The sequence below is a fragment of the Onychomys torridus genome, chromosome 13 (assembly GCF_903995425.1).
Source record: "Onychomys torridus chromosome 13, mOncTor1.1, whole genome shotgun sequence".
Lineage (NCBI taxonomy): Eukaryota > Metazoa > Chordata > Mammalia > Rodentia > Cricetidae > Onychomys > Onychomys torridus.
The window spans coordinates 33561401-33584758 of record NC_050455.1 but is presented as its reverse complement, the minus strand read 5'-3'; the positions used below and the strand labels follow the sequence as shown (position 1 = coordinate 33584758).

The 23358-nt window shown below is 47.8% G+C and overlaps 1 protein-coding gene across 2 annotated transcripts in view; it reads left to right on the top strand.

Moving 5' to 3' along the window:
- The window catches only part of Mcc (MCC regulator of WNT signaling pathway), a 376902-nt gene that overhangs the window by 341051 nt on the left and 12493 nt on the right, over positions 1 to 23358 (top strand). For both annotated transcript variants that reach the window (XM_036204583.1, XM_036204584.1), the window contains 5 exons: positions 2061 to 2164; positions 6243 to 6426; positions 14908 to 15142; positions 18594 to 18800; positions 22630 to 22721. In XM_036204583.1, coding sequence (XP_036060476.1) covers positions 2061 to 2164; positions 6243 to 6426; positions 14908 to 15142; positions 18594 to 18800; positions 22630 to 22721 — 822 coding nt within the window. The remainder of the gene's footprint in view (positions 1 to 2060; positions 2165 to 6242; positions 6427 to 14907; positions 15143 to 18593; positions 18801 to 22629; positions 22722 to 23358) is intronic.

Genomic DNA, 23358 nt, shown 5'->3' with positions numbered 1-23358 from the left:
GGGTGATGGGTTTTGCACCATGGCACATGTGTGGAGGTCAGAAGACCGTTTGCTGAAGTCACTTCCAATCCTTGGGTCTTCAGGTCAAAAATTGTCAGGCTTGGTGGGAAGTACCTTTCCTCACCAAACACTTCCCTTGGCTTGATTTATCATGTTTAAAATAAAGCTGTGACACTGTTTGTTGCTGTTCTCTGGGGTTTCTTAGTGTTACGTCATAAGACTGTTGCCAAAGTCAGAGTAGATGACAGTATCTTATTCTCAGCATCTTTTACCAATCTTACCTATATAAGACAATATCAGTATAGTCTTAAGAAACTGTGGTCACTTCAAAAACAATCAGCCACCATAATGAGACCAAAGCAGCAGGGTAGCCATATTGGATTTTAGTTCCCAAGCAAACCAGGAGCTCTTCTTTAACAACCTTTAATATGGACCACTCTCTACCTTTGGTCTTAGAGGGTTGCACATGAGCACATCTTGAAGGATGAACCAGCCTGGCATCTTCTGCCTGCCTGCCTTTGCAGGGAGCTGCCAGCACTGTCAGCCGGTGGTCTGGCCTTGGACTTGAAGTCTCGGGGAAGGGTGGTGAACATGAAAACAATCAAAACCAGATGGCATCCCAGCTGAATGGAGAGGGCAGCAACATTTCCCTTGTTCAGCCTGGAGAAACGCATCGGGTATTTGCTCACAAAGGAAACCCTACTGCGGCCAACCTCTCATCCTGACCACATGGGTGTCAGGCATGTGTGTTCTGCCTCCTGTCTGGACATGGTTCTGTGTGTATCTCAGGCCACTGGAAAGGGACCCCTTTGTGTGTGTGTGTGTGTGTGTGTGTGTGTGTGTGTGTGCGCGCGCGTGCGTGTGTGTGTGTGTAAGTGTGTAAGTGTGTAAGTGTGTAACAGTATCTCATTATATAGGCAGAGCTGGCCTCAGACTCACAATCCTCCTGCTTTGGGAGATAGAATTGTGCCCTGTCACACCAAGCAAAGAGGCTGTACTTGGGCCTATCTTGTATGCTCAGCAGGTGATGAGCATGGAAAAGACGTTTTTCTTCTCTTGAACATCCAAGCCCAGACTCTATGCACAACCTAACAGCATTTCATGAGGCTTTTATAGGCAGTCTGTATTTGCACTTTCTGTGGTAACCGGCAACCTTGTGATGACTGCCCCTGTGAAATATGGCCACTGCAAAGGCCGCCAGGAAGTTTCCCCTTGATCTAACTTGCAATAGCCACATATAGCCATTGTCTATTGTACAGTACACATACAGGTCAAAATGTGTAGCTTCTTAAGAGGAGTTTCAGTAACTATCGAGGGCTGCATGACAGGTGTGAGGACCAGGCATCTGTGAGTGGCGTGGCTACCTGTGCCAAGCCTTTGGTCTCTTAGGCACTTCTGAAGGTCTTGTGTCAAGTAGGGCTATTATTTCTGAAACTTCGGCTGGGGCGCCGTAGACCAGTCTCCTTTCAAGTAGACAGTCTGTCTAGAGGACTCAGTTCTCCCTGGCTATAGGCAGAAGACTTAGTTCCTCTCCTCATGAATCTCTCCACTGGGAGGCCCCTGCTGTCCTTCAGAGAAGATGATCTGAGGGAGAAAGGGAGTGTGAGAATGATCTAGATGGAAGTCATTAAGAGCCTATTGCTGGGTGTGGCTTACTATCTTTTCCAGAAGTTGCAGAGACCCACCCTGCTAGAGTCAAGGGACAAAAGAAGAGTATACATCCTGGGATGCAGGCTCAGGAGAGGCTTCTGTGGAGGCTGAGTACCATAGGGGTGTCACATGTCTCTTTTGACTGGTCATCAAAGGGACAACCAGTTTGCCCCTCCCTCTTTTATTGCTTCTAATGTGTTTTTCTAGAACTTAGGGTCGTTGGGGTCTTTTTTTCTGTTGTTTTTGGTTTTGTTTTTTAAAACATAACAGCAAGCCACTTGTTTGCCCAGGAAGCACGTCTATGTGGAATATTCCTCACTTTGTGGGTGGGGAGGTTGAGGCAGGTACTGGTGATGAAGATGGTCGCCATTCCCTGCCAGAACTGACGCCATGCTGTACTTCTCTTGCAGTGAGCAGTGCATAGAAGCCTATGAACTGCTACTGGCACTGGCCGAGAGCGAACAGAGCCTCATCCTGGGGCAGTTCCGGGCAGCTGGCTTGGGCTCCTCCCCTGGTAAGTGTCCCACCTCCTCCCCCCCCCCCTCTCCCCCCCCCACCCCCCATTCCCTCTGTGCTACTTCTCATCTTGTCCTGTCCCCACTGCGGCTGGCAATGAGTCATCTCCCAGAAACATGAAATCTGCTTGTCAAGTGTGTTTTCCATTTTCACTCCTGACTGAGTGGGTAAATAGTTTACATTGAATGAAGCAAGAACTGGAGTGGAAACAGCATCACAGACAAGTTAAAACAAACAAGCACTCTGAGGAAATGGATTCTCCCAGGCTGACAGTAGGGGCCGAGGGAGCAGGGCTCACAAGGCTGTTAAAGGCACCAACACATACAGTAAGCAGAAGGAGCATGTAGGCTTGTTCACCATGTGGCTAAAACTCATCCAGTGACAGTGCAGGGCCTGAACTGGTGTGAGGGGACCACACAGTGCTGGAGAGGAAGGTAGTTTGCCATACCCTTGCTGTGCCCTGGACACACACTCACCTATGCTTTGTAGAAACAGCCTTTTGGAAGAAACAAGTCCATAAAACTCAAATGATGTGGAGCTTTCCAAACCTTCCAAGGTGGGCAGTATGGGCAGGCCAGGTGTCCATGTGTGTGGCCACCAAGCTGTCTGTCTGGAAGTTGCTTGGAGCTGTAAACTAGGGGAAGAGGGAGGGTAATAAATGAATAGCTCATTAATGGCTGGGTACTTCCAATTGGCCTTGTCTCTCTAGGACACACTACCACAGAGGCTACTCCCCAGGCACCTTCTGCGTGAACCTCCATCCCTGCCACCTCTCTGTTGTCACCTTTGCAAGGACAGTTGGGGTTTCTTTCCCCTAAGTTTTGATGCCCTTGGGGATCAGAATCAACCTTGAAGATGGGAAGAAGCTGAGCATTGCTTTTCTTTCTTCTACTCAGGCTTTCTATCAAGGGAGCATTTATCCTTGGGATAGGCGGCCACCCTTCATTTCTCCACTCCGCCCTCTGGTCCCATCTCCACCGCCTGGCCCAGCCCAGAAGCAGAATCTCTGCCAACATTTCCATTAGAAACCTCATTTTTCAGAGTCTTTTAACTGAACCATAAAACTTTACTCCTCATATGAAACAGATCCTAAAATGATCTTGGCCTGCTGTCAAGTTTTTTTTTTAAATATGTATTAAGCAAACCATCAATTAGAAGAGGGAAAAAAAAATCAATCATGTTCTAGTTTGTATCACAAGATGTCTTAACCTGTTCCATGAGCAAAAAGCATCTTGATTAGGCTGGTGCCTACACAGGGTAATTACTTGGTAGGAGTTGAAATGGCTTAAAAGAATCACTATTAAAACCATTCGCAATAATAATGAAGTGTTCATGTTTCCCTCATCCCAGATAACTCCTGTAGGCATTTATACAATGATACCATGCCTATTTTATTTAGAACAGTGTACAGAGAGCATTCAACTGGTGGGGTATAAGTAAAATTCCTAGTGGAAAGAAGAAACATGGAGAACATGGCTGAAAATCAGTTTGGGGGGATGTATTTTCAGTATGGGAACCACACGTTCCCGAAGAGTATTCTCCACAGTGCTAAGCATTGCCCAGTTTTCACTCCTGCTGACAGTGGTGGTTGATCTGTCACTCTGCCCATCATGCTGTCTAAGCAAGAGCTGGTTTGTGACATTGACACGCAGTGTCAATCACTGTGGTTGTCTTTGTTTATTATTGACTTCACGGGCACTCATGATGTTCACTCGAGAAGGTTTAGGCCGGTGGGTTTCAAACTGTACCTTGGGAAACCAAAGGAGTGTCTTTGGGCCTCAGCAATGGGCATGAAGGGTGAAGAAGCTGTGTCTAGCCCAATGCCTGCCACTTTACCCAACCACAACCACATTTATGTTTTTGTTCACTAAGGGCGTATGCTACCACCGCCTGACTTCAGCACAATTAAAATATCACCACCGTTCACTATTTAAAGTTTCATGAGAAAAACACAGATCTGTGTTGTATGCATGGCAAGCTCGTGGTTGGTTTGGCTAACACAGTTGTATTGTTTCGAAGCCTTCATTCTTTAGAGTAGGGTCTTAGTCACTCTTCTATTACTGTGAAGAGACACCATGACCAAGGCAACTCTTATGAAAGATAACATTTAATTTGGGGCTGGCTTACAGTTTCAGAGAGTTAGTCCATTATCATCATGGTGGGGAGCATGGTGGCACACATGGCCCTGGAGCAGTAGCTGAGAGCTACATCCTGACCCAAAAGATGTAGTGCAGGGGGAGAGAGGGGGAGAAAGAGAGAGAGACAGAGAGACAGAGACAGACTGGGCCTCTGGCTTGGACCTTGGAAACCTCAAAGCCCACCCCCAGTAACACAGCTCCTCCAACAAGGCCACACCTCCTAACCCTTTTAACCCTTTCAAATAATGCCACTCCCCGGTGACCCAGCATTTAAATGCATGCACCCGTGGGTGCCGTTCTGACTCAAACCACCTCCAGTGGTTTCAGTCCTCAGGAGAGTTGAGAGGAAATGCATAGATGCCCCATGCACATGCACAGCCTTCTCCGTGATAAGTTCACAGATGTGCCAGACATCATTGTCATCCAACGTTCTGGTCTCTATCCCCCAGGGAGTTTCCTCCCTGGGTGTGGCAAATGGATGGTGACATGGACCCACCACGGCAGCATCATACGTCATAGTTTGGTGCTTGGCAGTTGCCATCTTGTGGAGACCCTCTCAACTTTGTCTTCTCATTCCTCTTTCTCATTCCACTCCCCCGGTCCTTGAGATCCACTATTTTTGCTTCTTTTTCTTTTCTATCTGTCTTTTTTTAAGTTCTGAGAGTCAAACCCAGTGCCTTTTACAAACTAGGCTAGTGATCTGCCTTTGAACTTCTTTTGTGTTTATGGATAGCATATGCACATGTTCCTATGAGTGGATATATGCACTTATGTGTGGGTTTGCTTACACTTGAGTGTGTGTGTGTGTGTGTGTGTACAAGCATGTACACGCACGTGTGCGCATATGAAAACCAGAGGTTGAGGTCAGAGTTGAATGTCATCTTCTATCATGTTCTCCCAATTAATAAATTAATTTTTGAGACTGGATCTTAGTATGTAGCCCTGGCTGGCATGGAACTCACTATGTAGACCAGGTTGGCCTTGAACTCACCAAGAGATCTACCTGCCTCTGTCTCTGTCTCCCTAGCTGTGGATTTAAAAGCATATGTCACCACCTTATATTTTTTTGAGGGGGACAGATTGTTTCACTGAACCCAGAGCTCCTCAGTTTGGTTAGGCTGTCTGTCCCTCACCCATGGGGGATCAATCTGCCTGTCCCCTCCCCACTCCTCGATAGTGCTGGAATTATAGATGTGTAACAACAACCAGCTTTTACATGGTTACTGACTATTTCAAGTCATGTCCTCACGCTTGAGTGGCGGGTACTTTACCGATGAAGTCATCTGCTAAACCTCTCTGAGCTTTTTAATGTCTCCATAGTTCTACCTTTTCCATCACAGCTTTAAAAGTCACACCGAGAATGTGAGAGTATCTTGAGCAGAGGCTAACTTCATTATCTTAGCTTTAGGCTTCCTACACTCCTGTGTCCTGGCCTAACCCTGTCACCCAGCTTCTGGAGCCTCCTGAGTTGGCCACCTTGACCAGACTGAGAGGAACAGTATTGGGAGAATGCTTCAATTTCAGTTTGAACGACTTGCTGTATTCCTGTTGCCCTGCATGTAACTCTGACAGTGCTGTTGATGTGTGGCAATGTGGCATTTTGCCTGCTTCTCCCTGCCCTCATTCATAAAGATCCCACCACATGGGAGACATGTGCCTGAGTGGGAAGAGATGCCAGCAACCTGGAAATGTAGCAAGTTAACATGTTAGGACTTGACGCTGATGGTGGAGATCATACTGTCTATGAGGATTATGGTACCCATGCAGAAGAACGCCTTCCCATCCCTTCTCGGTTACCCCACTAGCCCAGAGCACAGGCCTCCACAGTTCTCCTACTCATCATACCCTCTGTAACTGAGAATCAATTACAGAAGCAGAGCCTGGGCTTTCCTGACCCCTCCGTGCATCCATTAACCCATTGGCTTCTCTGTGATGTAGGAGACCAGTCAGGGGATGAGAATATCACTCAGATGCTCAAGCGGGCTCACGACTGCCGGAAGGCTGCAGAGAATGCCGCCAAAGCCCTGCTTATGAAGCTGGACGGCAGCTGCGGGGGAGCCTTCGCTGTGGCTGGCTGTGGCGGGCAGCCCTGGGAGAGCCTGTCCTCCAACAGCCATACCAGGTACAACTCGGTGCTCTGCCCTGGGACTCCTCTGCCTGTGGTGGCCTTTCACTGGCCCACTCTAGGGGATACGGCAGAGCTGCTTTGTGCTCACACCCTGTTGTCTCCGAGGAGACGGAGCTATGAGGAGGGGCTGCAGGGTGGCCTTGGTATGCCTATGTGGAAAGGACAATCTGGTGAGAGACAGGGCTGTAGAATGTGTAGAATGTAGAATGTGCATGGGCATGTTGTGAATGACAGGGATGGGAAATGAGCCTACTCTCTGTCTGGTGTTCTTTTCCCTGTACTGTTTCTTTATTATTCTCCATTTCCTGGAATGGCTAATATAGCATGAATCCTATAATTGGTCTTAATAATAAAAACCCAGAGTCAGATATCAGGGTGAAAGCTGAAAGATCAGAGAAGCAGAACAGCCAGCCACTAGAGAGACTTCTTACCTCTAGGAATCCTCAGACTGACAGGGCCGAGCTCCTGTCTCCACCCCCACCTTATCACTTCCTCTCTCCACCCAGCCATATCACTTCCTGTTTCTTCCTCCCAAGTGCTGGGATTAAAGGCCTGTGCCTCCCAAGTACTGGAATCAAAGGCATGAGATCCCAAGCGCTGGGATTAAAGGTGTGTGCCACCACTGCCTGGCCTCTCATGGCTAGCTCCGCACTCTGATCTCCAGGCAAGCTTTATTTGATAGAGCACAAGCTAATGCTCACTGCTGCAGACCCAGCCTCCCTTGAGCTGGTTTCAGATTCCACTCTTTCTCGTGCCCCTGTCCTTCAAAAGCTCTGCTATGGCAAGAGGCTGTGCTCTCACCTCTTTTATCAAGTGATGGTGTATTTATAGCACCTCCCAGGCAGGCACTTGATCGTGAACCTGAGGTCGAGTTTGCCATCTATGAATAAGTGGGCTCTTAGGAGCAATGGAAAAGAAAGCAGCGGAGACTCTAAGCATTGTCACTGGTGCAGGTGGCTCTTTCTGGACGGGGGCAGGACACCAGAGTGAAGCCCCTGGCAGCTTTTATTTTGATCATTTCTTGTCACCGAAGCTCTACCGGCTGTAATGCACCTCCTCCCCTTACACGCCAGTTTTCAGACCGGAATGCAGTTGATAGGTTCTTCCTGGACTTTCAGCAAGGGAAAGCCAAGGGTGACTCACCGCATTTTCACAGGTGAGAACTCCTTGGCTTTGAGACGCATAGGTGACTTGTGTGAGGGCGAATGCCTGCTAAGAGGGAAATCGAGTGCTCCAGCACCACACATGGTATTCTTCCTACTCCCCACAAGAGATCTCATGTTATTATAAGACAGTCTGCTTGCGTGCAAGTGACCAGAGCTGCATCAGGATCAATGGGCTCTCCAAGGCCAAAGCAAAAGTACTGATGTTTTCCTGATGCCTAAAAGCAATTGGATACTCCGCTCTCCCACTGGAGGAAACCAACCAGTGGCTTCAATGTATCCATATCCATAGACTGGACCCCATTTCCCAGGAGGGACTACAGTCACAGCATACTTGGCCACTTGCCTACATACACCACAGGGGGCTTATTTCTTCCAAGCTTAAGCAGCAATTGTCTTATTTGGCAGCATATAGATTATAATTTTCCCTTTAAAACCATATTCTTCTCTTTAAATACAGAAGCCTGTGTCCTTTTCCATGATGTTTGCAGGTATTTAAAATCTATAGTTTCCATGTTTAAGTAGATATTCAGTGTGCAGCTTATCCGTGAGAGTCTTCTGTTGAATTAATGAATGTTAAGAGTTGGGTGAAAGGGAAATGTCTTGCTTAATTGTCTGCACACCTTTTCCCTTGCTGCATATAATTCTGCTGTTTCGATCTGAGTCAGAGACAACTCTGGAGTAGGTCAAAAGCGAGGACAATTCCCTAGCCTTCTACTAGTGGAGAACTGACCTTGAATGTTTGTTACAGGCAGTATCTGCAGTATAGGTGAGCTTGATTGTTAGAACATTTTCTTGAGAAATTTAATTGTTGATCTTGTATCTATAGGTTGGGAGAAATTCAGACACAGACCCTGCTTTCAAAAGTGTGCTCACTAAAACTGGCCCTGTAGGGCCAGGAACTGGCTCAGTGGGTCAAGCGCTTGCTGCACAAGCATGAGGACCCAGGTTCAAGTCCCAGGACCCACATAGATGCTGAGCAAGCATGATGCCTGCCTAGAACCCTAGTGCTCAGGAGATACAAATAGAGTAAGGAAGACAGCCACATACATGCAAACATGCACATACCCACACATGCATGCGACGGCGGAAAAGAGGGTTCTTTAACAAATTTTCGTCTCAAATGGATCTTCCATCAACACAGGTTTTTAACTCTGATTCCACTAAACTGTCATCTCCTCTCCTACCCCTGTCAGAGCAGTTCAGAACCTGTGTAGAAGAACACACAGGGCATTCATGTGGCTCTCCATAATCATGAAACAGACACAGTTGGGTTGTTTTATGATAAACATAGGTTCATACAATGTTCCTAACCATCAAGTCACAATATTCTCAGTAATTTTATTTATAAGCCTTGGAATTCTGGCTCAAACACTGTCCTAGGAAAATGGAGCTTTCTGAGCCAGGGCTTTGTGTGGCTCAATACACCCACTTCCCTCCCACTGTGACTACCAGGCAAGATGTGCAGTCAGGGTGTCAGCCAGTGCCACCCAAGGTCTCAGGAGAGGCATGTTCAGGTCAGGTCCCCAGAAGCATCTGACAGCTCCCGAGGACAAGAAGGTTAATGGCTTTAGGAAGGAGCAGCAGAGGGTTAGTTACCCAGCAAAAAGGATCAGAATGATAGTCACCTCTCAGCTGATGCCCTTGGCGGGACCCCAGCATGAAAGAAAAAAGAAAACCTTTCACATTTGAAAGTTACAGCTACAGGTCTATCAGAAAGCAGGCTTGTCTTAATGGATGGCGTAGCCAGGCAATGCTGGTTGCCTCCATAGCTTTATCAACAAATCACAGCACAGGCAAATGGACTGGAATGTCAGAGAGTAGAGCCAGGCGTGAGCAAGCCGCCGCCCCTTTGTGTCAAGCACTGTGCTTTCTTCTTAGCCTGTGGAAGTGGACTCACTGATCCAAATCCACGAAAGCATACAAAGCCATAGCAAGTGTGCCCTCCTAGAAGCTGGAATGAAGGCTCTTTTGTTTTAGTATAAAATGGGCACAGGGGGTGTGCAGTCTGTGAAGGGTGATTCAGCCTTACTGTGAAGCCTCCTCTTGCCTTGGGAACCTAGAATGCTGGCTAGCTAGCCCTGCCATCTGGGGCATGATGCCCACATTGCAGTGGAGGGCAATGGAGCACCAGAAGGACCTGGCCCGCACCCTCTATACCAGTCCCAGTTAGGATGAAGTTTCATGGGGCAGAATGGATTAGACCAGTGGAACACTGTCTGATGCAAAGGTGTTGTCCTGGAACCACTATGCAGTTAGGCCAGGTCTCTGCCATCCCCAGCAGCAAGCATCAAGGAATGAGAGTCACACAGGCCTGGCTGTTATAGTGCCATATTACAGAAAAAGAGAGGCCCTTCCCCAGGTATCAGGAGAGTGTTCAAGTGCAGGGGATTGATGCTTGCTAGTGAGTGCCAGCGCCAGCACCCAGCTGAGGCATGCTAGTCCAGTCCTAGTCACTTTCCTTCTCATGTCACTCATGTGACTACAGTAGCAGTATGAGATGCTTTCTATACTTTTTTCCCTTCTTAAGACCTAACTTTATGAATCGGCCAAGTCCACACATTCATTTTAAAAACCAACAATTAAGTCCTAGCATTACAAAATGCACACTACACAATGTGACAGTTCTCCATGCTAGAATCCCTACCCGGACACTGGGTAATACTTTGGGATAGAATTCCATCATATCACTGGGGCTTTATAAATTAAGATTTGGGGTTGCAATGGACAGAAATACATAAACAGCTTAAGAGGAGTCCTGATTGAAAGGCTATCGGGCCCTCTATACATGAGATAAATGCCAGCTTAAGGCAGAGGGCTGTCATAGTTCTGAATGGCAAGTCATGCAGGTGTACCCCAGGCTCTGTGTCCTGCCTTTGTGGCTATGTGCTGGCTGCATTTTCCTCCTGTTACAGCAACCTTCTCTAGATGACAGAAAATCTGCAGACAGCCTGCATGTCTATCTGAGGCTAACTGGTTCATTAGTGCCATAAGAAAAACCTACCTGGGTGGGACCTGGTTCTTTTAGTCTCCAGGATGGGTCATCCAGAAGTCAGAGATGGCGCTTGGTGCAGAGAAACGGAAGAAATGGCATTTTGGCATCTAGAGCTGGTTTGAATGGTTATGTCAGAGAGCAGACAGGGTAGGCAGAGGGCAGGGGTTTGTGGGTAGGCAGAGGGCAAGGGTTTGTTGGTAAGCAGAGGGCAGGGGTTTGTTTTCGTTTTTGAGCCTGGCAGTCATGCACCTCTCCTGGACTGTGGCTGGCAGCTTGAGCAGTGAGTTTCCAGCAGAATGTTCTGGTAATCAGCTGTTGCAGACTAAGCTATCTTTATCAGAGCTCCATCAGAGCAGGGGATCACCAAAAGAAACCTATGGCTCTTGTCTAGCTCCTCAGAAAACCAGGGCGAACCACAAACATGGATAGCTGAGTATGCCTGGGCTCTTCATCTGCAGGCTTTCCTTCCATCCTGCTCTCAGAGCACCTCCAGGCTCTGGAGAGGAGGGATCAGGCTGCCTGTAGAAAGTGATTTATTCCCCTTGACAGCTGAGCTCATCCTGCATTCCAAGCTGGGAGAGGTAATGGATGACTTAGCCCTTGCCCAGCAGCCAGCAGCAGCCCCCTGGAGGCCAGAGGAAGGGCCAGTGGCTTCTCCTCCTTTTCCCATCATCATAATCAAATTGGGCTGTGGAACATTAAGGGCATGAAGCAGAATTGTAATTACCTTCGCCTGATCTGCCCCCCGCTGGTATCCTAGAAGGGAGAGAAGAGAGCTAGGCTGATGGGGCATGGGCTCTGGTGCTTGCCTTGGAATTCAGCTTTCCCCCGTAAGAGCAGTGCAAGCTCTTACCTCCCGATAGGGTAAGATCTGTGGACCGGGATATTTGTGCTTTTTTTCTTCATGTATAGCAAAAACAGTAGAAACCAATCTGTCCTTTTTGGCCAGTGACCAGCTCCAGGTCTCAGCAGGCAACGGAACCCAATACTCCCTGCCCACTAATACTCTTCCAGATGGGTCTGGGTGGTTTCTGAGGCCTTTGAGAACTGACTTCTTATCTCCTCTGTTGCAGCTTTTCTGCATGATGGCAGGTGTCTAGACTCTAGGGGACACTGAGGCTGGTGGTGGGCCCCTTTACTCAGCTGCCAGGGAAGTGTCCCTTATCCTGTTCCTCGCCCAGATTGCACATGGGGGTGGACACAACCAGCTGGTCCTTCCACGGCTCTGGGAGGTAGGAGCCACCAGTGTTTCTGTTGACTGCAGCCAGATGAGTTAGGCAATTCTCTCTGGGCCGTGAGGCTGGGGTGTGCCCAAAGAAGGCTGTGTAGGTGTGACCGCAGTCCTGGGCATCCACTGGAGGGAGCAGTTCGGTGCATAGCAGCCCCACCCACCCCTAGAAAAATGTGAGGACAGCCAGTTGGTTATCTGCTGAGTTTCCATTGCTGCCCTGGTGGCAGGCACAGCATGGAGTCTGTCTTAAGGAACAGATTATTGTCATCCCTTCCCCACTCCCAGAAGTCTTGACACTGTGGGTGTTGGGGGAAGGGAGTGCCACCCTAAAACAGGCCTAGGTGAGACAGAAGCCACTGCCTCGGAGGCTATCTGAGAACTGGTGGGGCAGATTAGGCCCACCGGGATAGAAACTCTACCATACTATCTTTAGTTTGGCCAGAAAAGCGAGAGAGCCCTAGCTTTGGACTCTTTGAATTTTGCAATTTCTCTCTGAAATAAAAATTAACAAGGTTGCTTCACTTATCAATGTCATATTTCCAAAATTAGCAGTCTGGAGATAATACGCCCAAGTGTCATGTGGCTGGCACAGGGATATTGGTGATTCTCTGGTTCAGTAAATACTTCTGAATGAAAGGAATGGCCTATACCTGAGTTAAGGTGGTGTCGTGGGGAGAGATTTCATTGCTGAGGTTGAGGCCTCCACCCAGCTGTCTGGCAGAGAGAAGCCCCATTGTTCCTCTTGCCTCCTTGTGTAAACCCAGGGCTCCTGGAAGCGATCTCCACACTCCACCCTGTGGAATGCCTGGTGAACAATGCTGTCACCTGGGCTCCTCCACCTGGGGAACGCTAGCCTTTTGTCCCTTTGTCACTGCTGAGTGCAAGGAGGTGAGCCCTAGCTGGAGGGGTCAGAGTGTGCGGCATGCCTACCACTGAACTGTTTGCAGACAGGTGCATGGTGAGTCCCTCTAGTTCTGTTGGACTTGCTCTAACATACCCCATGTGGTAGGTCTGCCTGGCTCTGTCCTGATTCCTTCCACACCATGCATGATTGTTAGGGGTAGTTAGGGGTGGTTAGGGTTTGTAGGGGTAGCACTGAGGCTTCTGGCTGGGAGGTGGTATTACTTCCTTCTCATTTCTAAAACGTAACACACATGTTGACCCCTTGTTTTTTAATCTCCCCCTGCCCATGCTTTCTGCTCACACTTACTCCAAGCTACTGGCATCTCCTCTAGAATTGTTGGGGTGTACCCCTCTAGGGATCTCTCTGCCTTTTCTGTTGCCTCCTTACATCTTTCCTCAGCATAGAGACAGACCAGAGAGATCTGGACATGTAAATCTGGCCAGGGTCTCCTCTCACAAGCACACAAGGTAATGTCCATTCCAATCCCAGAGAAGATACAGGTTGCCCCCTGTACCCCTGCTGGCCCGTTCTCCTGTTGCTGTCAGATGGTTGATTCTGCACGGGCTATAACTCCTTCTTGCTGGCCAAGCTTGCTGTTTGGAAGGGTTGTTTTCTACATGCTCAGTCCTGATCAGCCTCCCTCTAAATATCTATCCACGGGGTTCTTTCTTGATCCTGCCTCCTTTAGGGCTAGTGGGTCGTTCCCTTATCATGCAGGCCTTCCCCTTTGCTGTTACAAATAGTAAACCTATCCCCACTCTGGGTTTCCCAAGTCTCTCATTTCACTTTTTATCACGGTGTATGTCATGTCAGCTATACTACATAATGCCATTTGTTTATCTCTGCTGTTAGAATGAGTTCCATAAAGGTAAGGGTGTTTCCAGGGCCTAGAAGGGTGCCCTATAAGAAGCATCCTAATATTTCTGAAATAAATATATAACAGCTATGTTTACCGAGTGCTTACGGTATACTGATTTAAGTACCTTACATTTCACTTTGTTTTATCATTGTCACAACTTTACAAAGCATTGATGTTATGACACAGCCAGGAACCATGACATCTACAGTGTGTAAGATGCTTGGGTCACAAGTGAGTGTGGCACTCCAGCATGAGATCTCTGCAAAGGGAGAGAGCCAATAGGAGATGCACAAAGCTATGACTACCCATGTAGATGTGGCTACACGTGTGCCTTTAAATACAGCAGTCATATGTCCAGACATACACACATGCAGAAAATGATTTTTAGGGATTTGAATATAAAGGCTGGGGTGTCAGGATATTCAGGTCATGCTCAAGCCCTAAAGGAAGAACTTGTGTTGAATCCTTGTTCCAGGCCTGTCCATAGATGGTGACTACTCTCCTCCACCAACATAACTGTCTAGCATCTAAAATAGACCCTCATAGTATCAGCTAGATGGGTTTTTTTGTTGTTGTTGTTTTGTTTTGTTTTGTTTTGGTTTTTTGAGACAGGGTTTCTCTGTGTAGCTTTGCGCCTTTCCTGGAACTCACTTGGTAGCCCAGGCTGGCCTTGAACTCACAGAGATCTGCCTGGCTCTGCCTCCCGAGTGCTGGGATTAAAGGCGTGCGCCACCACCGCCTGGCAATGGTTTTGTTTTTTGTTTTTTGTTTTTGTTTTTGTTTTTGTTTTTTTAAAGTACCTGAGTACTGTAGCCAAACTAGATGGCATAGTAAACTCCCTTCCCAGTGCCTGAGAGGTGTTCAGTCTGATGGCCAGGCTCATCTTATCCACGTCACCTCCCAGTGCCTCTGTCCTGTCCCAAGGGACAAAGCTAGTAAAGGCACGTCCCCTAGGAGCTTCCCATCCTAGAAGTTGCTCACATTGTTGGCTCTCCTTGATGCATTCCATCATATGCTAAACTTTACCTGATATCACATTATTATAAGAAACAGCTTTGTATACATATGTCTTTATTTCAGGGGGAATATCTCAGAATTCATTTTTAGAGTCTACATCATGATCTGAAATGTACTTTCAGTACCCATTTAGTCATGTATTTATTATCTGTTTATTTATTTAGTGTGTGTGTGTGTGTGTGTGTGTGTGTGTGTGTGTGTGTGTGTGGTTTCTTTTTTATGACTGCCACCATGATAACATTGGGGAGAGGAGACAAGGTCTAGTGGTGATGACTTGGAAACGTGGGGTTTCTCTTTGTCCCTCAGCACCACCAGCTCTACGGCCAGCAGCTGTGACACGGAGTTCACTAAAGAAGATGAGCAGAGGCTGAAGGATTATATCCAGCAGCTCAAGAACGACAGAGCTGCCGTCAAGCTGACCATGCTGGAACTGGAGAGCATCCACATCGATCCGCTCAGCTATGACGTCAAGCCAAGGGGTGACAGCCAGAGGCTGGACCTGGAGAATGCTGTGCTGATGCAGGAGCTGATGGCCATGAAGGTGTGCTGCAGGTCTCATTTGTTGGGCCCACCTAGAGGGCTACCTCACAGGGCCCCGAGAGCATGGTAGCCAGCAGAGTTCAGTTAGTAATTACCTCTGTCTAGACGATAGCCAGTCTCTGTGCAGAAGGTTGGTTTTCATTTGTGTAGAAAAGTCTTATGGGCTGGACTTTACTGGAAAGGCAGTTGAACTCCAGAGGATGCTGTGGAGTGCCCCAGCTCAGTACTACTGCCTGTCAAGGGTTAAGTTAGACCTGCAGCCTTTGTCTATCCATGGTGACCCCTGATCTCAATAGTGGTAGAAGTCCTTTTTGGATCACCCATGCTGGTGGGAGCTGGGACAGGAGGAGGCCATGGCAAAGCCACCTTAGAAATTGGTTAAAAGCTCTGATTCCCTGTCATCCTGGGGCATTTGGGGCTGTGAGTCTGTTTAGAATTCGTGCCCTCCAATGAAAGTTGGCAGAACAGGTCTGGCCAGTGTTCTGCCAAGATCTTGGGCTCTTCATCCATGGGCTGAGCTACCTGCCAGTATTTTTAGAGAAAGGGAGCCATTGTCCTTCTTTGGCAAGTAGTTAAGCTGCCATCTCTTTAGCTCAGGGCACCCTGCATCTCAACCGAGCCTGAGTAGGGGCTGGTTGGTTGGAGCAGCTGATGTACATCCTCAGTCAGCTCTGGATTGTGCTGCCAGGCACTGTTCATCACCTCTCTAAGATGCTGGTGTTTGAATCTGGGAAGATGCAGGGCAGCAGAAAGAGATGTGGGGATCTAGGCATCCCTCCTTGGTAGTAACCTCTATCCCCCTACTTGGCTCTTCATCCAGCCACTCAGCTCAGAATGCTCACATTCCTCTGGCTGAATTCTCAGGACTGCCTGGGATCATAGTGACTTTGTCGCAGGCAGGAACTTCTTTTGCAGACTCTTACACCATGTGACATGAGCCATTAGCTTGTTCTTCCATTTTTCACTCCAAACATCATGTTTTCTTTTATTCAAAGACTAAGCATTTCCTTTTTATAGTTCAGCCAATATGTGGTGTGACAGATTTACTGCTAATATGGCCAAGGAGAGAGGGAGAGAGAGAGAGAGAGAGAGAGAGAGAGAGAGAGAGAGAGAGAGAGAGAGAGTGTGTGTGTGTGTGTGTGTGTGTGTGTGTGTGTGTGTGTGTGTGTGAATGCTCTAATATTGCCTTGGCCACTTGATAATTGCACACTGGATATAAACTGTGCTCATCTTGGACATTTTTTTTTTTTGAAGATGTAGAAGTGGTGAAAGGCTGGAAGAACCTGTAACATGGATCTCAGGACCCAGAGCAGTGATTGCCCATGTTCTGGCTTGGTTTTCCTCCTGAGTGCTTCTGGAAAACTGACAACGAGCCCATCTCCTTTTCTCTAATGTGCTCACCAGTGTGCACTGAACCACTCATTCCCTAGCCAGTGGACTATGTTGGAATTCACCATTTTGTTCCAGCGTGTAAATGCTCTTGAGTAAATACTACTCCTCTCTGGAATGTCTACTCGATTCCTTTTATAACCTACTCTTCTTTCTGCACGTCCTGTCTTGTTGTTAGGATCCTATTCTTTACCCCTTTAATTGTTGGAAATATTTGCTTTCTAGTTTTTCACATTCTCTTATTTCTCCTCCCATAAATGCTGATTCACTGCCATTGCATATGTAACCAAGCTGGTGGTAGTGGTTGTTGTCATGGAGCATGCCTTTAATCCTAGCACTGGGGAGAGAGAGGCAGGAGGATCTCTGTGGGTTCAAGGCCTGCCTGGTCTACAAAGAGAGTTCCAGGACTATTACACAGAGAAACCCTGTCTCAAAAAACAAACATACATAAAAAAGCATATGCTACCCATGCATCCTCAGAGTGACTCATTTCCACCTCCATTGGGAGTAGAATGTACATGTCTTCCTTGGAGAACATGTCTTCATGGTCTCTGGGGGGTCTCACAGCCTAGGACTCTGTCTGTCCTGATCCCTTGTGACCTGTGGATTGCAGAGGTCAGGTATTCATTTTTAGTATTTTTTTTTTGGCATGGGGATTCTTGTACTATCCATATACAAGCTTGAATTTTGATCTTTCAAAAGAGCTCATGTCTCTTCTCACCCACAGCCTGAGAGATGACAAGTTCTCTTGCCACACCTCCAGAAAGCAGTTCCCTAGTCTTTTATTCAGGCAGGACTTCAAGAGTCTTTGCTCACATAGGTGGTATCAACATGGCTGCCTGCCTCACAGAGGCCAAGTCTCGCTCTTTTGTGCACCTGAGACCACAGATGTCAGGAACTTCAGAGCAGCAGTCTGTTGTCTCAAGCCGCCTTGTGAGGCTCAAGCACAGACTTAGGCTGGTATTTCTGGTACTTGTACCTTCTCCGTTCCTCCATAAGCTTGCTTGTGTGTGTGTGTTCTGAGAGTGGCATCACATGAGTTCAGGATACACAGTTGCCATAGCCTTTGGAATCCTCCTTCTGATAGCAAAGGATGAGACAGCTTCCCATGGGAAAACCCCTTCCATTCTGGCTATGTCTGATTGTCATAGTAAGGCAGGTTTGACCTGTTCTGAGAGGTCACTGAGCACAGTGACTAATGTGTGTGCCCCCAAGGAGGACAAGCCTTGGTGGGTACCCTTTAACTCTTCCTTACATTCAGAAATCAAATGATTACTTTTTGTGAACACTTTAAACAGTGCTGTGTGCCCAAGAAGACTGATGGTTGCCATTGTTTTCTGGCTCCTGGTCCAGGCTAGCACTGTCCTATTTTGGGTTCACATTTTACTTCACAGAAAACCACTAGTTAAATCTTTTAGGGGATTTTCAGAAGTTATCTGTCTGTGGGTCAGCTCAACATGTGCACGGCCCTTAGGTTCAGTTCCCAGCATTGAGAAAACAAAAGGCCCTTACCTGAGGGGTAGTTTCCCGTGGATGATGGCTGCTCCTGCTGATTTCCTTTGGCTCCTCTGAAGTAGATGCTAGTACAATTAGCATTCCTCGGCCTTCCTGGCTCAGCTGCAGAGTGACAAGTGTGACATGGGAGAGAGATGGGAATTGGAAGGAGCCCAGTCAGACCTCTTTGCATGGATATTTCCTTGACAACCCTAGATGGATGCACCTTAGCTTGTGCATGCCAGAGAACAGGTTTCCACCAAGGCAAGTATGCCCACTTGGGGGCCTAGAGCATCTTAAAAGGTTTTTCCTTACACCAAAAGGAAGTCTGCTTGCCTGTGATTTCTACCCATGTAGAAATTCTAGCCCACAGGATGATGTAGCACTTGGCTTGTCTACCTGTCAGCCCTTCAGCCAGACGTGTGGAGACAGTTTGTCCCCAGCTTTGAAGTGATGTCTGGACTGTGTACCCGGGACTTATAGCCAGAGCTTCCTCTTAACCCATTCAGCATGGCAAGGGCATCCAGTGGAAGAAGCTTCTCATTGGCTTTGTGTGCCTTGTTCCACAGGAAGAGATGGCTGAGCTGAAGGCACAGCTCTACCTGTTGGAGAAAGAGAAGAAGGCCCTGGAGCTGAAGCTGAGCACCAGGGAAGCGCAGGAGCAGGCCTATCTGGTGCACATTGAGCACCTCAAATCCGAGGTGGAGGAGCAGAAGGAGCAGAGGATGCGGTCTCTGAGCTCCACCAGCAGCAGTGGCAAAGAGAAGCCTGGCAAGGTAGGGTGAGGATGGTGTAGGTGGGTGTGTGGGTGGGTTGAGGGTACCCTCAGGGCAGGCCTTACCTTCTGCCTTTAACTTGGGCCATCTCTCATGTTGTTGCCTCAGTTTCCTCATTTCCACAGGCACCAGAGGTCCTAAGATATTGTAAAGAAACCAACTCCTCATTAAAAAGCAACACCTCACGTTATATCGAAGTTTGGACATTTTCCCACATCACAGTCTTATCAGAGGCGTGGCCTCTGCCGTGGTCTCAACCAGTTTCTAGCTGTTCCTCACGACAGCCATCACTGGGTTGAGATGCCTGTATTTCCGTGTTGTCGTCTGTCCTTGTCGCCCTTAGATCTCAGAGTAAGGAGTGCTAGTCTGCATTTGAGTGAGGAAAATAAGGTTGGTTCCACAAAAGTGAGAGGTCTTGTTACTAAAAAGAGCATAGGGCTTAACCCACACCTACCTAACGGGCCGCTTCCTGCCTTCTCCACCACCCCTGCTCTCAGTGCCTTAGTAAGCAGGAAGAGTAGGTGGAAGGGAAGCCTTGGATTGCAAAGTCTATATGAACAGAGACCAGGCTTCTAGTCATAACATTCACAAACTCATATTCGCATCAGCCCCCCTCCCACACCCCAGAGGCCTTCGCTAATTAATATCCAAGCTCATCCTGTCATTGTGTATTTCTCTTCCACATCTGCAGTGGAAAGAAAGAAAACAAAATGTTTCAGACCCTAATGAATTCTATCCCTCACTCACTCGGGGGGAACTGCCTGTTCAGCACATCATATTTAATATTCCTAATACCAAGCTTCTTCTGACACCAGTGTGCTCAGATCCAGGACTTGCAAGCATATGCTGACTGGCCGATCACGTAAAGGGTTTCTCACTGTGCGCAGTTGTAGGTACTACGGGATGTCTCCAGCAAAGTTGTGTATTTAGGCAGGAAGGAAGGAGGGGAGGAAGGAAGGGATTGTTGCTTCCTAAATAGCTAAGAAATCTGAAGCACGCTGCACAAACAGCTGGCAGGGTCAACATCCCCACCTCATTCTGCAGATGAACCCATGACGCTCGCAGTATGGCACTACTGCTAAGCCAGGAGTCCTGAGGCCCTGATGCATCCCACCTATCCATTCTCTTGTAGGCTGTGATTAGATATCCACAGTATGCCAGAACCAAGGTAAACTGCTGTCATCTAGGAATGTATGCTGGGGCTGATGGACAGACATGTTCACAGTACAGTTACAGGGTGTCCCAAATACAAGTTTCAGCTGCCAATGCCCTGCCACGGTCAGGACTTAGGTATCAGGAGCTTGAGAAGAGATTCCCTGAAGAAATGACCCAGTAGGGAGTGGGAGCTAGTCGTTTGAAGTGGATTGAGTAGAGGTTAGCAAGGCCTCCAGCAAGGCAGGGCTTGGAGACCAAGTGGAAAAGGGATCAATGTTTTGGCTGGAAGGCTCAGCTTGCAGTGTTATTCCAAGGAATAACAGTGGGGAATCAGGGAAGGGCTCGGATGGGCTTGGAGTGGGTTGGCATGGCTCAGGATCTGGAAGCTGCTATGCCAAGTGTAGAAGCACTCTGTCAGGGGCCATGTGGTGGTGTTTCATGGAATTGTACCCAGGGTTTAATAAGATGGCATTTTCTGTTGCGTTCACCTTCAGAATCTTTGCATGACCTTTAAGTTTGTTGGTCAGTTTGGGATAGAGTCTTCAACAGAGCACCAGTGTCTGTCTAGGTATGTTCTTAGGGTGTGAAAGAATTAACTTATCAGGTTCTTGCCAAAGGCCCATGAACTGAACATTTCCTCATAGTTTTTGACTGAGAAGCCCTGTGCTCTGCAGAGCAGCTTTAACACACAGACATTTCTCTGACAGGAAAGGCTGGCTGGCTTTTAAAAACATCTCCATATGAAGCTAAGTTTCAGAGGTACCCAGTGCTTGTAGTGGGTAGAATTCAGTAGAGTAAGCGGATTATTCTGACTCTCAGATATTGGCTCTGTTTACTATTTCAGTAATGTCTTCCATCTAGGACCTAGAGTCTAGGCCATTCATTGGTGGTATTTGCTGGAGATGAGGCCACCAGGATAGAGAAAAGAGCCAAGCTTCTGGTGAGCAGGGCAGATGGAAAATTCTGGAGCTAGTCAGTGGTAGGCCTGAGGTAATGGCCAAGCAGTTTTAAATAATATTAAGCCTCTGTGTGTTTACTTGGGTCTGAGTGGCTGTGGGACCAGCAGGTGAGAGAAATTCATCCCGACTGCAGGACCCGGGCAGGACAGGAAATCTTTCAGCTACATTTGTCCATCAAACCAGCTGCAGCTGCCCAAGGGCAACCAGTGTTTCCTACATACAAGAACTGCAAAAGCCTCATGCAACTTGCATGAGAATGCGGGCCCTGTCTTCTGAGGAGGCCTCCACAGGCACTGCTATTTGAGCTTCCTATCATTTGTTTGGGGCAAACGATTCTTCTTTGAACTCTTTTCTTCAAACTGACAAACCATTACTAGTCCATGGGCTGGATGTATTTCAGTGGCAGGTCCCAGATGAGCCTATAGCATCCACTCCTACTCTGGAGAGTGGATGATCCTGCCTATTTTAAAAGCTTCTCTCCAGCTTGTAACAGCTTATCCAGCTCCTAGTTCCTATGCACATTGCATGAGGTTTTCTGCTGTTCTTATCTGTATGTAACAGACATTATCATATTTCAAGAGGCACTGTGGGAGAGGCGGGGAGCCCAGACTCTAAGAGTCTTGTGAAATGCTGACATCAACCATGTATGCATGAAAAGTGAAATTGCTTCTGGAATTCACAGTCAGTCTTGGGTCGCTGGGGGCAGTTATTTGGAGAGGTGCAGCTCAGGTGAATGGCACAGGGACACATTGACCAGGCCACTGTTCAGGCTCCCTTTGGAAGAGGCCATCATCTTTTAAAATAGGCTAAGGGGCAGATGTGTCTCTTACCATCTGGACTTTAGTGTAGGGGGTCATGCCATCATGCTATATCTCTCTATTTACAGTCTATACACTGCCACAGATCACAAGCTTTTTAGTCTCAGGCCTGAAACACAACATCATCAGTATCTATCTCTGGCCCATAGCCTCTAGCTACAGCCACCTCATTTTGTAATACACCCGCTGCCCAGCATATCTGCAGAGGAAATAGTTTTCTTGTTTAGACATGGCTACTGCTCAGATGTCACTTCAAGAGTTCTGGTCTTACACTCCTCATCTATAAAATGTGACACAAGGTCCCCATGTGAGGCTGCTGCATGGCAGAGGGAAGGGGGCCTTGTTTTTCTCTTCCTCAACCTGAGTTTTATGATTACGTGGCACATAACAAAGCTCCCCCATTTAGAAAAAGCGAGCTTTCTCTGAAAAGAGTGGGATGTGTATATTTATATTTGCTTCCTGAAGAGACTCACACGGAGTCATGGGCCCTGGCTTTGAGGTCTGGATCTGCTAGCTTCTAGCTAGTAACTGGGCAGGGTAACCCCAGTGCCTTGGTTTCTTCCATGGTGAATGAAGACCACAGTAGACAGTATAGTCTAGCTGCCTCAGAGGGCCCTTCCTAGTGACAAGGGAGCAATGGTGTGTGACAGGCTTAGACCAGTACCAGTGCAGCAAGTATTCCTAGGAGTTCTCCTTAGTCAGGGTAACACATGAAGGTAATGATAAATCTGGCAACAGAGGAGACAATCACCAGATTTGCTGCCTGGTTTTCTGTCAGCTGGCCCAAGGGTACCAGAGGCATGGCACTGTTGCCTTAGGCCCCACAGTGGTGTTGGTTGTTTAGGTGCCCCTGGGCCCTGCTTCACATCTGACAAGGAATACGCTTGCCCTTCTCAGGAGTGTGCTGATGCTGCCTCCCCGGCTTTGTCTGAAGTAAGGATGAACAGTGACAGTGAGCTGGCCACAGAGTTCGCCAGCGCCATCCGACGGTAAGCGCCCCTCATGACCCCATGTTGCTCCTTTCGGCTCTGAGGGCTTCTTGTCACACTCTCACGGCTGCTCATTCCGGCTCTTCCGGGATCATAGTGGTCTGCCTGGAAAGAAGGCGGCACTGGGATGTTTTCCTTGTGCCCCAACTTTGCAGGCTAGAAATGGAAAAACCTGCCATTCTGAAAAGTGAGTGCTGGGTTTCGGCATATAGACAGTCATTCCATTTGCAAGTAAGAAAATCTCTCCCTCCTGGGTTGCAGGTTGCCACATTGACTAGACCCTTCTAGATCAGGTAAATGGTGATACCAAAAACAGCTACCCTCCCCTTTCAAGACATCTTTAGTGGGACTGCATTCCTCAGCATCAGTAGCCCTTGCCAACGGAAGGCCTGTCTTTACTCTGTCCGTGGACATTTTCCTCCAATGTTACAGTACTTCTTCTCCCATATCTACTTCTTCTTTTCCAAACAGAAAGAGATGCTGATGCATTTTGACCTGTCTTCTGCAGCCTAACTTCTCACACTTCCTGTCATCCCATTGCTTTGGAGCCCAGGCAATGTCTGTCCAAAGAGAAGTAATTTCACGTTTACTACTACTCACATGAAAAAGTCAATTAAAAATTGTCCTCCTTAACTCA